This window comes from Colletotrichum acutatum, assembly GCF_030867785.1.
Source record: "Colletotrichum acutatum strain CBS 112980 chromosome Unknown BDZ83scaffold_11, whole genome shotgun sequence".
Lineage (NCBI taxonomy): Eukaryota > Fungi > Ascomycota > Sordariomycetes > Glomerellales > Glomerellaceae > Colletotrichum > Colletotrichum acutatum.
In genome coordinates this window covers 417,319-430,180 of record NW_026849005.1, presented here as the reverse complement: position 1 = coordinate 430,180, position 12,862 = coordinate 417,319, and the positions used below count along the sequence as shown (strand labels likewise).

General features: G+C 53.5%; 3 protein-coding genes across 3 annotated transcripts; 2 read left to right on the top strand and 1 right to left on the bottom strand.

Moving 5' to 3' along the window:
• Nucleotides 1-11: 11 nt before the first annotated feature.
• BDZ83DRAFT_568503 (major facilitator superfamily transporter) lies at nucleotides 12-1,982 on the top strand (the record flags this gene model as incomplete). The annotated part of the gene is made up of 6 exons (XM_060504077.1): nucleotides 12-60; nucleotides 133-442; nucleotides 501-559; nucleotides 611-650; nucleotides 729-1,220; nucleotides 1,277-1,982. The coding sequence occupies 6 exons, from the start codon at nucleotides 12-14 to the stop codon at nucleotides 1,980-1,982; spliced, it is 1,656 nt and encodes a 551-aa protein (XP_060369585.1).
• A 3,737-nt stretch (nucleotides 1,983-5,719) lies between these two features.
• On the top strand, nucleotides 5,720-9,452 carry BDZ83DRAFT_34740 (fungal-specific transcription factor domain-containing protein). Its single transcript, XM_060502495.1, has 4 exons — nucleotides 5,720-6,412; nucleotides 6,533-7,408; nucleotides 7,469-8,402; nucleotides 8,463-9,452. The coding sequence occupies exons 1-4, from the start codon at nucleotides 6,051-6,053 to the stop codon at nucleotides 9,300-9,302; spliced, it is 3,012 nt and encodes a 1,003-aa protein (XP_060369584.1). The 5' UTR covers nucleotides 5,720-6,050; the 3' UTR covers nucleotides 9,303-9,452.
• Nucleotides 9,453-10,984: 1,532 nt separating this feature from the next.
• Nucleotides 10,985-11,997, bottom strand: BDZ83DRAFT_716329 (uncharacterized protein; the record flags this gene model as incomplete). The annotated part of the gene is made up of 3 exons (XM_060511844.1): nucleotides 10,985-11,391; nucleotides 11,496-11,738; nucleotides 11,985-11,997. 3 exons carry the CDS (start codon nucleotides 11,995-11,997, stop codon nucleotides 10,985-10,987), a joined length of 663 nt encoding a protein of 220 aa, XP_060369583.1.
• Between the last annotated feature and the right edge of the window lie 865 nt (nucleotides 11,998-12,862).

The following is a 12,862-nucleotide window of genomic DNA, read 5'->3' as shown; positions in this document are numbered from 1 at the left end:
CCTCGGGGAGCATGAAGTCTAAGCTTCCGCCCTTTCCCACGACACAGATGTTTGTTCTCGGTATGCATATCCTCATCCAGCGGTCTTAGATGCGCTCACCGCAGGATGGCCGCTAACACGCTCTCTCACCAGCGCTCTGCAGAATATGCGAACCGATTGCATTCATGTCCATCTTCCCCTACGTCTATAAGATGGTCGAACACTTCAACATCACCGAAGACAAGAGCAAAATTTCCGTCTACGCCGGCATGATTACATCTGCATTTACCTTGGCCGAGTTTTCGACAGGAGTCGTTTGGGGAAGATTAAGCGACAAGATTGGTCGCAAGCCTGTCCTCTTGATGGGCCTCTTTGGCACGGCTTTGAGCTCCCTGGTTTTCGGATTCGCCCCCAACTTGACGGTCGCACTCATTGCGCGAGCTCTCGGTGGTTTGCTGAACGGGTATGTCGAGTCCATGAGCTGACTGACGAAGAGCGATCTTTGGCTGACTTTGGCAAAGAAACATTGGTGTCCTGCAAACGACTGTCGCGGAGTTGGTTACGGTCAAGGAGCATCAGCGTATGTTCGGAAGTCTTCCCCGGTTACAGGCGACGAGCTAACTCTGTGCAGCCCGCGCATACACAATTATGCCTCTAGTTTGGTGTCTTGGGTAAGTTCGGTTTGCGGCGAGCGTATCCCTACTACGCGACTCGCCAAAGTTCATTGACTAGTGTCTGACTTTGCACAGCTCAATTGTCGGACCTGCTCTTGGTGGCTTACTCGCCGAGCCTGTTCAAAGTTACCCCCAGTATTTCAAAGCGGGCTCAATCTGGGACCAATACCCCTTCCTCCTGCCCAATCTTTTCAGCGCCGCCACTGTCTTCTGCGGAGTCGTTATCGGCCTGCTTTTTCTGGAAGAAACCCACGCTGAGCGCAAGAAGAGGAGAGACCCCGGTGTGGAGTTGGGAAAGCGCATCATTTCTTGGGTGTCGGCTAAGAGCTGCCAAATCCCTGCGCGGAAGGCGGAGAAGCAGGCACTGCTCGACGACGATGAACTTCCCGGCTACCGGACGAACGAGAGCTCTCCGCAACTTGTGGGATCTGAGTCTACTATCCCCGAGCCAACCGAGACGCTTGACCTCACAGAGGCATCAATCATTGAAGAGATTGCGGAGCCGCCCAAGGTGATCTTTACCAGACCCGTCATCTTGAACATCATCTCCTACGGTATCCTGGCCTTGTAAGTTGTTCATCTTCACCTTGAGACTCACATCAGTATGCTCACTCTCATGCCAGCCACACCATGACCTTTGATCAACTGTTCCCCGTCTTCCTCAGCACCACGCCTCGCGAGGACCCGGATGTTCACCTTCCTTTCAAGTTCCCCGGCGGCTTTTCGATGGAGACCAAGTCCATTGGCATCATTCTCGCTGTTCAGGGTGTCTACTCCATGATCTCGACTGTCTTCATTTTCCCGTGGGTTACCAGACGCCTCGGTCCCCTCCGGCTATTCAGACTCTTGGCCATTTCGTACTTTTTGCTCTACCTGACGACGCCTTACCTGGCTCTGCTGCCTGAGAACTTGCGAATTGTCGGCATCTACATCATGGTTATCTGGAAGTGCACTTTCTCAACCATGGCGTACCCCAGCAATGCGATTTTGCTCACGAACTCGGCACCGAGCCTTATGTCCCTCGGAACTATCAACGGCGTTGCGGCCTCGACAGCGAGCTTATGCAGAGCGTTCGGGCCGACTATTTCGGGTTTCCTTTATACTCTGGGTATCCGAACCGGCTACTCCGGACTTGCTTGGTGGACCAGCGGTGCCATTACCATTTTCGGCGCCTTCCTCAGCATGCACCTCACTGAACCCCGTGGACGCTTGGACGAGCCGGTCAGAGATATCGAGACGGCAGTGGAGCCCACTGAGATTGAGGGTCTGCTAGTTCCCCTGGACGACGACGAACACGAGGTTGAGGCCGGCCCCAGCCGGAGATCGTGATCACCATGGTGATTACGTACGTTGACTACCTTATCCCCCAAATTTCGATACCCCGGAAAGGCGCCATGGGATTTGCACTATTTTATTTTTATCATCATTCAACAATCGGAGTTTTTCATCCTACGGCGTTATTATCGACGGGAAGGGATCACAACAAGACATAGACTATCGCTCACGGGACACGACGGAAGGAATCAGAGAAAAGAGTTATTCACATCACACGATTTAATTCGGACGGGCCGAAGAGAGAGCACATATGGAATTCTCACGACTTGTTACTTGTTTTATTTCGACCATTTCCATCAGCGGGCTGCATGACTGGATTTCAGTTCTTGTTCGTTTCGACTTTTCATCAAACCTTTAGGGGGGCGCTCAACATCACATCATGTATCGGGTCAGGCGACGATCCTCGACCATTTTTGTTTTTTGTATACGGATTATTCTATTGGACAAGGAGTTGGAGATACCATGGAAGCCCAAGGGAACAGCCGACACTGGAAAGAGATAGGAGACAGAAGACATGGAAACCGCAAAGGGCGCAACAAGAGAAAAAGCGATTGGCATTGATTTGGGGAATACCACAGAGGACCGGAACGCATCAAACCACCCCGAGGAAAGAGAAGCGGAGGAGCGGGGAGGATTTTGGCAAGGAAGGGTTTTGTTTTCCTCTGGCGGGAAACTCGATTTGTTCTATGGGGGCCCTGTGATGACTTGCAAAGGTCTGATCGCTCTTGATGTTTTAATGATGGCTTATTTCTCAGAGAATTGATGGGAGAACGATCCCTAACTTGACAAACATCTCGACACATTTTGATGAAATATTGATTACAAGTGTGATGATAACCGTGATAATCTACAAATACAGTCATGAGTGACAAACTTCAATGGCACGCCTATCTACTCCGATATGCGTCAGAGATGCCTGCCTCATGAGTGAGTTTGAAGGCCGTGGTGTCTTCTCTCGGGTGGTTTCTGTTCAGCGCCAAGCGAAACATCGGTGACGTACATGCAGTGCATGGATTGAGCGTTTTCCGGGTGTGAGACACATCCGCGGGGTGTGAAGCAAGTAAGTACTATTTTATTTTATTTTATTTTATTTGTCTTTTGAAGAAAAACCCGAGGTAAGGTTGGGGCTGGTCTCGAACGAAATCTCGCAGGGTTCGAGTGACGCGGTTCCCCGGATGCTATCCCGGTCTCATAGTACGAAACTACAGAACCTACCTTACCCTAGGTGCCCAGGTATATAAGACTGTCTACAAGTTCCCGGCCTTGGTTCATCCGAAAGATGAGGCAGTTTGGTACGATGCTCCCCAACGGGTTTGTGGGGGAGGAGGGTGGCAGCGGGATGGTCGGAGGAAAGGGGACTAGAAGAAAGGGGACTTGGAAGAAAAGAAGCTGGAGCCAGAGATGGCCTTCACCACGACCATTTCCGATTTCCGATTTCCTTGAGGCTCAGTTGTGAAGCTGTTATCGTGAGTGAGACTGTAGGACAGTTGAGCCAAATACTTGTGGGGGTCTTCACATGCGTGTTGGTCGTCAGTGTTGGCATCGCTCATTGGACGACTACTAAGAGTACTATTTGAATGTTGGATCTCGTGACAGAGAGAGGGATCAAGATTACAGTAATCGATAACGGTGAATTGGCTGTGACTTGTGATGGATTGGAGAATCCCCGTCCGTTAGCAAAGGTGTACTAAGCCTATGCTGGAGCGTTGGCGCTGGTGAGTGGGTACGTGAGATACGGTAGCCTCGAGAACCGAGGGGACCTCGGTATTGCTATTGAAGGCGAGTCAACGGTAGATGACAACGTCGAGGATTTCGTTTGGCGAGACTGAATCTCGGTCAATCCAAAACGACGAGCCGCAAATGCGTATCTCGAGAGTCGAGACTCAAGGTCTTGGGCACATCGTAAAGTGGGCGGCTGCTTCAAACTCGATTAGTAAGGTGGTACGGGTAGCGATCCCAACGACGTCACAACACCACGACATTGTAAAGGGAGGAGGGAAGAGGACGATTCAGAGATGAAGTTAGCAGAAAGTCAGAGGTAGCGGCTGGTATCTACGGAGGAACAAGGCAACTTCTAATGGTGTGGCGCTCTCCCTCAATCGTAAACGGTCCCGGATTCGACGGATAGATAAGGGTGCCTTCTGGTTCTGGTTCTGATAAAGAGGCACACACGCACACAGGTGTGTAAGAGGGTGAATTGGACCCTCGTAAAAAGGGAGCCAATGCCAAGTTTCAAAAGAGAGCAAAGCAATTGGCCTTTTTAGCTCGGTTTCCAAGGGTATGGTCAACTGATACCCGGCGGCCATCATGGCCAAGCGAGGGCGCGCCAAAAGGCTCAGGCCGATGCGGCAGCGCGGGATGGAGTTCCCAAACGAGGCATTGCCGGCCAGGATCTCGATGATTGGTGTACTTGGGGTATGTCTTCGTGCGGGGCGGGGGGGGGGGGGCAGACAGTTGGACAGTCTGCATACTCGTACAGCGAGATTCACAGCGGGGGAGGAATCGCATTCCTTAGCAAGGCATCGTACGCTGGCTTGTTCGTTCGTTCTCGTTTGGGGTTTCGTGGTGGCTTGGGGGGAGGGTGGGGGCACGACGGAGATGAAAATGAAGAAGAGATTTGGTTGTTGGTCGTGTCCAGTCTCTTGTGGCTTGTTACTTATCAAGCTCTCTGCCCGGCCCGTCAAGCTGAATGGTAAGGTACCTTAGATGGTGTTGGTTGATGGTGAAGAAGAGTACCAGTAATGTTGTAAGCTGCGCGGTCACTTCTCACCTGTGGCTTGACTCCTTCAACTTTGCAGCTGTCTCCAGACCTCCACTTTTCGTGCCAGGCGCACCACAAACTACGGTAAGGTAACCGGCCGAGTGCGATGGACCCTCCTTCCTGCCTTTCCTTATCAGCTGAAGGAAGGCAGGAGGAGAGAAGAAAAAAAGTGCTTAGGTCAACGAAAACCAATATCGCCGGCTGCAGATTGGTCCCTTCCCATTAGCGTGTTCCGTCCATCAAGCTGCCCACGCCTGCCTAGGTAACCATCCCATTTACCTCACCTTAGGTAGGTACTGCAGTTTGGCATGCTCTTGTCATTTCACCAACCGCCTCCCCATAAGGTTGCACTTAGCCCGCCTGCCTCTTTCTTCACGGTTCACCTACCGCCGCGCATATCCCGCAGCCCCAGCTCGAGTCGTCGAGGTAGCTTGGTCTTTGTCTAGACATGTGCGGGAATTCCCACCGCCGTTGAATCACTTTGTCTCCTTTCCCATCCTCCAAACAAACTACTGGGCCTATCTATCTATCTCTCTCTCTCTCGCTTGTATGCACCATCCCGCCGCCGCCGCCGCCATCTTCCGCCGTCCGCTCTCCGCCTGTCCTCTGACCGACTCGACATGCGCAGTCCTGACCTGAGTCTCGGTCAGATTTCCAACATCCAGAGCGATCCCAGCTGAAGGGTCTCGCCCACCAATCTGTACATACTTCGTGACCTTCACAGTCCCGGTCGCCCTTGCCTTTGATTTTCCAAGGCCCGCCGCCACTCCGTTGCAGAGAGACCCCCCCCTCATTGTCTTCGTCTGTCCGGCCCAGAACCGACCCTTGCCTCTAGCGCCGCCTTAGTCCACTGGGGTTAGGTAGACGAGACAAGAGGTCCCTTCTTCCAACTGTCTGTGCCCACTGCCGAATGATGTGTGGAGCTGTCATTGTGCAAGTCAAGATAGCGTCGCGATAACAGCCTGTTTCCATCACATTTGTATGCCTCACCGACGTCCAGCCTTTCCCACCTTCACTCTCCCCTCTTTCTACTCTCTCTCTCTCTCTCTCTCTCTCTCGCAACCGCACCGTCCGCCAGTCCTGGCCGAGGGACCTGCGCTCACCTTACCTTGAAGTCTACAGGACGACCCGTTCCTCATACTCTCTACCTCGTCTAGAGTCGGCTCTATAACCCGCCCCCGACTCACCCCGACTGGCCGGTAGCCGCGCTTCCGGAACTCAATCCCAACCTTCCCCGCCCCGTCTCTTCTCTCCGAAAAGCCGCCTGGTACCGTCCGATCAGGAGGCCTTCACCTTACAAAATGCCAGCTCATTCACCGCCATCGCCCACCATCAAGCCGACGAAGCGCCCGCGCCAAGGCTCCTACGATGTCGACGTCTCTCCGCCTCCCTCCGCTGGCATCGACCAGAGCCCGTCCGCAGCCGAACAGAACGATCCGATGGCCAATGCCGGTGCGGCTCTGACTTCAGCTGAGAAGAATGGAGGTGGCGGAGGAGGAAAAGCAGGCCAGAGCAGCAACTTCCGCAACGTGAGCGCCTGCAACCGTTGTCGCCTACGGAAGAACAGATGCGACCAGAAGCTTCCCAGTTGTGCGAGCTGCGCAAAGGCCGGCGTCGCGTGTGTGGGCTACGATCCCATCACGAAGAAGGAGATTCCCAGAAGGTATGGACTAACCTATCCGTGTAGCGTAGCCGTGCTTGGAGTTGCTTAGTGCGCGCGCATGTGTACGCAGCGGGAATCGCCTCAATTGTTGATCGAGTGCTAATAATGTGACTCGTAAAGCTACGTATTCTACCTCGAAACCCGCGTCGAGCAGCTAGAGGCACTGCTCGCCAACCAAAACATACCTTTTCCACCAGCCGAGAACCTGGAGCTCTGCTCACGTCCCGGTGCCGAGATCGCGAGATCGACGACTGAGGTTCCCCCCTCCGCGCGCTCCGAGAGTAATGATGGACCTGGACCAGCGAAGAATAACATACACCGCCCTGACTTGGAGAAGGCCAAAAAGGCAGAGAGCGGTGGTACTGGAATGCTTGATATAGTCAGCCCATCGAAACCACGATCACTGGCCTCGGCTTCGGGGGTCTCCTTCAACCGCGTGGTATTCGCCGCTGTGCAATACTCCGTGTCGGATCACAATGGGACACAGGATCGAATTGGTGGCAAGGGCTTGCCGATCGGCAGCGGGACATCTATGCGCGATTCCTTCTTCGGGCTGCACACGAAACCCACGATCCGGCCGGCAAATTTTCCTGACAAAGACGTGGGGATGAGGCTCGTGACCCTCTACTTTGAGCACGCGAATCCTCAGATCCCCATTCTGCACCGAGGGGAGTTTATGCAGATGTTCGACCAAGCATACGCTGATCCGAGTGGGCCAAAGGGAGCTCGGGAGCTGTACATGCTGAACATGGTCTTTGCCATCGGATGCGGTGTGATTGTGGGCGAGCCTGTGAAATCCGAGGGCTCGGGTGCCGGACCGCGTAATCCAGCGGATGCGAACAAGTTTGGCCAGGCACAGCCAGAGGAGTATCATGCGAGCGCCATCGTACATCTCGAGGCTTGTCTTGGCAACAGCGGCGGTGGGTTGGAGGTGTTGCAAGCTGTGCTGCTGTTGGCCAACTTTGCGCTCCTTCGGCCCGTCCCCCCCGGTCTATGGTGAGTTGCGTGACTTATTAGCCGAGCATTTCATGAGACGTGATGCTTACAAGTTGACAGGTACATCATTGGTGTTGCGGTGCGCTTAGCTGTAGATTTGGGCTTGCACTACGAAGACGGAAGCGACGTAGAGCCGGCAATGCGAGATCTAGTCAAGGATGAGAATGGCGAAGTCAACGAAGCGAGGAACGCCCAGTCACGCGAGAGAGGTCGACGACTGTATATCCGCGACATGAGGCGGAGGCTTTGGTGGTGCACCTATTCCTTGGATCGGCTAGTGAGCACCTGCGTCGGACGACCGTTCGGCATCAGTGACCAGGTCATCACGACCGAGTTCCCTTCGCTCTTGGACGATCAGTACATTGCATCGACTGGATTCTTGGAGATACCCGCCGACTCATCCGAACCGAGCTACAAGCACGTAGCTTACCACTACTTCAAGCTGCGGTTGTTGCAATCCGAGATCCTCCAAGTTCTGCAATATAACCAGACACAGGTCGTGCGGGCCTCTGGCCAGAATCTGACCAACTCGGACATGCACACCCACCTACCGTCGCCGTTTCTCGTCAAGTTTGACTCCTTCCGCTCGTGGCGTATCGATATCGACCGCAGGTTGTACCAGTGGAAGAACTCAGCGCCGACGCGGGAGGAGACGGGCGTGGCGTTTTCGACCGAGTTCCTGGAGCTCAACTACTGGCAGGCCATTATCATGCTCTACCGCCAGAGCCTGAGCGTGCCCGCCATGTTCGAGGGCGAGTACAACACCTCCACCGAGGTGAACAGCCCGACAGCGTTCCAGGCGGAGCTGCGGGAGGACGAGGACAGGATCTATCTCAAGGTCGCCGAAGCCGGGCAAAAGATTCTGCGTATCTACCGCCAGCTACACTTGAGTGGACTGGTCAGCTATACATATCTGTCAACTCATCATCTTTTCATGGCTGGCATTTCCTACCTCTACGCCATCTGGCACTCGCCTATTGTCAGAAGCCGGCTGGTAAGTCAACTCCTTTAGTTCTGAGATCAATTGAAATGGTTCTAACGTGAAATGACATAGACAATGGATGAAGTGGACTTCACTATCCTGGCCGCCAAATCTGTCTTCACTGACCTGATCGACAAATGCCCCCCAGCTGAGACGTGCCGCGACGCTTTTGATCGCACCGCAAAGGCCACCATCAAGATGGCTAACTCGACCGGCGGCTTTAACTCGGTGCCCCCACGCAAGATGCGCGAGAGACAATTCGAGTGGAGTTCCGCCTCGGGCGACGGGGCATCGACATCGACTGCGAGCGTCGCACCCCGTCGCCGCCACCAGCAGCATCAGTCATCGGGGCAGGGTAACTTTCAGATGGACATGGCGCTGTCCGATACCCTCTCGTCGCCAAGCCTCTCTGTCGCCGGCGATCTTCCACCACGCCATTCTCCGCGTGCAACGGACTTCAATGTGATGGCCCCCAGCCAGGGCAGCCCTTCTGAGATTGATCCTTCTTTCGTGGCCTCGCCGCCAGTGCCTCGTCGTGTGGCGACTCAACGAACCAGCAGCGGCGGATCCTTTTTGAATCAGCAGCAGCAGCAAGGGCCGTCGACGTATGGCGTGGCCGACTACCCAGACATCCAGACCATGGATTTCTTCCAGAGTTTGCAGGGTGGTAACCCCAACGGCGAGCTCGGTGGGTCTGGGGATGTGACGACGCCGCAGCTTGACCTGGGATTCGGCATCAACTGGGATAACATGCACCACGACTTCAGCGAAGGACAGCAGATGAACATTTTCGACGGCTTCTTCTTTGGAGGACAGCAGCAGTCACAGGCGCAACAACAGCAACAGCAGCAACAGTCCCCAGATCAGCAGCAGGGTCCGAACGGCAACACCAACGGGCGAAACGGGATGTGAAGATGATGAGACAGGTCAAAAACGAAAGAAAGAGAAAAGAGAAAATGGCACGACGCCGGCGGCTTCTTGGAAAGAGATTACTCCACGATGACGCCTCCGTGCTAGAAATGCACTACTAGTCCTTATGATGATACCAACACAAAACAAAAACGGCTGGGAAACGCCAAAAAATGGAATGGCTGGCGTGTGTGTGTATAGGTTACGACGCCGGCGGCCTCTGGGAGGAATCTCAGTTGACGCCTCCGTGCCGGACACGCCGCGTCCTCTCTGTGTGGGAGAAGAAAACGCCAGCCGGGCTTCATGACTTACAGTATACTATATTATGTGACGAACCACGTCCGTACGAAAGATACGGACACAGCCCGAAAAACGGATCAGAAAAAGCAGGGATGGCAGGCAAGACCTTTTTTTATTTTTTTTTGCCATTTACGAACCGGATTGGCAAAAGGAGGGGAATCAGATCTTTTTCAAATCACAGCACAAAAAGGGAAACTCGGTGCGGTCAGATGTATATTACGTGGATGGACATACTCAAAAATGAACGGCGAGAGTGATTTCGTGTTGAGACGGAGAAGGGGAGGGAGGCTGGTTCCGTGGGCGCAAGGAAAATCTGTTGCTTGCAGTCTGATTTGGTATACCCAGAAAAGCGAGTTGAGTGGAAGGGAAAAGGGAGGTTTAGATGTGAAGTAGTTAGCGTAGGGGGAGGAGAGCCGGTGAGATTGGTCGGTTCTTTTACTTATTTATCTCCTCATTGGACCGAATGAGGAAATGGACATTGAATTCGCCTTTTCCCTCTCTCTCTCTCACACACACTCTCTCTCTCTCTCATATATATCTTCAGGTTGATCGTGTGGTGGTGTTCTTTATACACCAGCATCGAGCAAAACGTATGACCAAAGTCGACTCAGACACCTCTCACTGCCAGAAATACATGAATCACTTCTTGGACAACCCCAAAAAGGAAAGGAAAGGAAGGGTAAGGGATCACTCAACTAGAACTCAACCCCCCCCCCCCCGCTGCTCAGAATCGAACAGCCCGCCTCTCAGTCAACCCGGACTCTGACTTCATTAGAGTATTTATTTATCTTTCAACTCACTCGACCACCTCGCACACAGCTTGACCTGACCTCGCCGACCCAGGCGGGCGCTGCTGTGCTGGTGACGAGATGGATATGATTGGACCCTGTGAGTAGGTACCTTTGGTAGGTCGAGGAAGGGAGGAAGGCGGTAGGAGGGGACGACGAGGTGGGAAGGAGAGGAGTGCAGGTGCTGGTGGGGCGTGCTATGGTCGGATGGGATGAGATGGGATGGAATAGGAGCCTTCCTGGGGAAGCTACTTCACTTCCGTTCAGCTATTGATGTTGACTGGACTGGCCAACGATGAACGCTGACACTTTTACATGGGCTGATGTGTACAATAAGTACAATCAAGTCGAACGTATAGCCGCATAGCTCAAAAGTCCAATACTCTACATGAGTTGTAAAACGTACACGATCCCGTACCGGCAAGTCTTTACTGATATTACAAACCCAACACCATGCCAGTTGATTATCCATACTTCGAAGATGGCTCAACCCTCGCATAGCCAATACTAAGACTCTTCTGACGCCTCATCAGCCACTCGTGCTAGGTTATCCTCAAGCTCCCCAAAAAAGATGAACAGATCGTCAACCGCGTCATCCTACTCCCGCTTACTCTCCTGCCCGTTACCGTTGCTATTGGGTCCAGCCATCTGTCCGAAGAGCAAGGTAAGGGGATATCCAAAGAAGGCGCCGACAACACACAGCGCCGTTGCCAAGAGGGTCCAGGCGTGCCAGGCCCAGTAACCGAAAAAGGGGGCGATGAACTTGAGCCACTCGCCGACCTGGTAATGATCCTCCTGGCTGATGATAAACTGGCGCTGGCGGGTGCCGACGGAGGCGGAGTCGCCGTAGCCGCGGGGGAGCGGGTTGCCGTTGGCGTCGATTGTGCGGGTCTCTAAACGGAGGACGACGACGAAGTCGACGGGGGCCGAGTAGAAGGGGACGAACCACAGGCGGAAATCCTGGCGCATTTTGACGTAGAGCAGGTTCGTCTTTTGGTCTTGGACTGTAAAGGGGTTAGCATCTCTGGGTTCAGTGGGCTGAGGTTCTCTGGTACAGCTCTCCCGTGTAATAAAGATAGCTGGCTTAGGCAAACGACAGAGAACGTACCACAAGACTCAATTTCCATTTCGATATTGGGGCTCAAGATGCGATACCAGCGGTAAATCATGAGGACCAACCAACGCGAGTTAATGGTGAAGAGGAACGGGATCTGGATGTTGCCAAAGGATGGCACATGGCAAAATGGGTGAGTGAAGGAGGCGTCCTCGGTAAAGTTGGAGTAGAGGGCATTCTGCTGCTTTTCGGGGGACCCCTGGACTAGGTCCCGGATGACGGTCTTGATCTCCTTGACTATAGCCGGATATTTGTCAGTAAGAGGGACATTTTCGATTTGTCTGGCTATGTATGGGAGGCCAAAGAAGAAACACGGCGGCGGGGCTCAACGGCTCAAGCTTCGGCCATCCCTAGCCGTCGGGTCGCGGCCGCGGGGGATGGTGTCTTGGGTCGTGATCTACAGCCGGGGTTCGTGCAGGTGTTGGCAGCGAGGTATCGCCGTCTTCTTCAGTATGTTTGTGCGTGTGGGTGACGTTTGCGTACCTGGATGATCCATCTTGCGCTCGTATCAACGTCGAGTTGAACAGACGTCTTGCTGTATTGCCGTGTTGAGCTTACAAAACCGTCGATTGTCCTTTGAACTTTTATCCGGACCAATTCAATCTGTTGTATTCACCGAAGCCACAAGTGAAGTCAGGTTCGAGATGTTCGCGTGGGAGGGAGAAAGTGTCGCTATCCTCTGTTTGGGAGGAACACAGACATTCGAGTTTAGGGTGAGGAAAAGAGAAACGTCACAGGAAAAAGCGCAGAGACAAGAAAAAAAAAAGGGGGAAGGGAAAGGTCAAACGTTAAAAGGGAGGAGAGGGCGCCCGAGCTAGGTACTCGGAGCTATATTGTCGGCCGCGGGAAGGATGGAGATGGGAGCTATGGTGTCTCACAAGCCAAACAACTACCTTGGGTAGAGCTCTCAGAGACAAGGTGGTGAGGTACCTTTGGTAAAGTGCCCGGGGTCGAAAGTGGCAGAATCCGAAAGGGATTGGAAGTAGGCGACGCCTTTTTCTACCAATTGCCGGATCTGGAACGTGCTTGTGCCTGATTGTTTGATTTGTCTCGTGAAGAATTGGATACGGTACCTATCCGTACCTGTGGTGGCGCTCTTACCCACGGCCGGGAAGCCGAAGCTCGCAGGGTGATGTCATTCTGAAACTATTTGGAGCATGGCGTACCCTCCTCCCACACAGCACACAAGTCCGGGGAAAGCATGTGAAATGCGGCTCCTGCTTCCGTCATTGGCCAATCCAGTGGACAGCACTTACCAGTGCATTATTTACTTACTGCGGTAGATCGACTTGACGGGGAAGAGCTTACAAGCAAGGTACCTGACATCCAACTAGCTATTGCTCGGATCATCGTCGATTTTC

Coding starts and splice junctions, on each gene's coding strand:
- BDZ83DRAFT_34740 (XM_060502495.1), top strand. CDS start 6,051: ATGCCAGCTCATTCACCGCCATCGCCCACCATCAAGCCGACGAAGCGC. Junction 7,409..7,468: donor CCCGTCCCCCCCGGTCTATG/GTGAGTTGCGTG, acceptor ACAAGTTGACAG/GTACATCATTGGTGTTGCGG. Junction 8,403..8,462: donor CTATTGTCAGAAGCCGGCTG/GTAAGTCAACTC, acceptor GAAATGACATAG/ACAATGGATGAAGTGGACTT.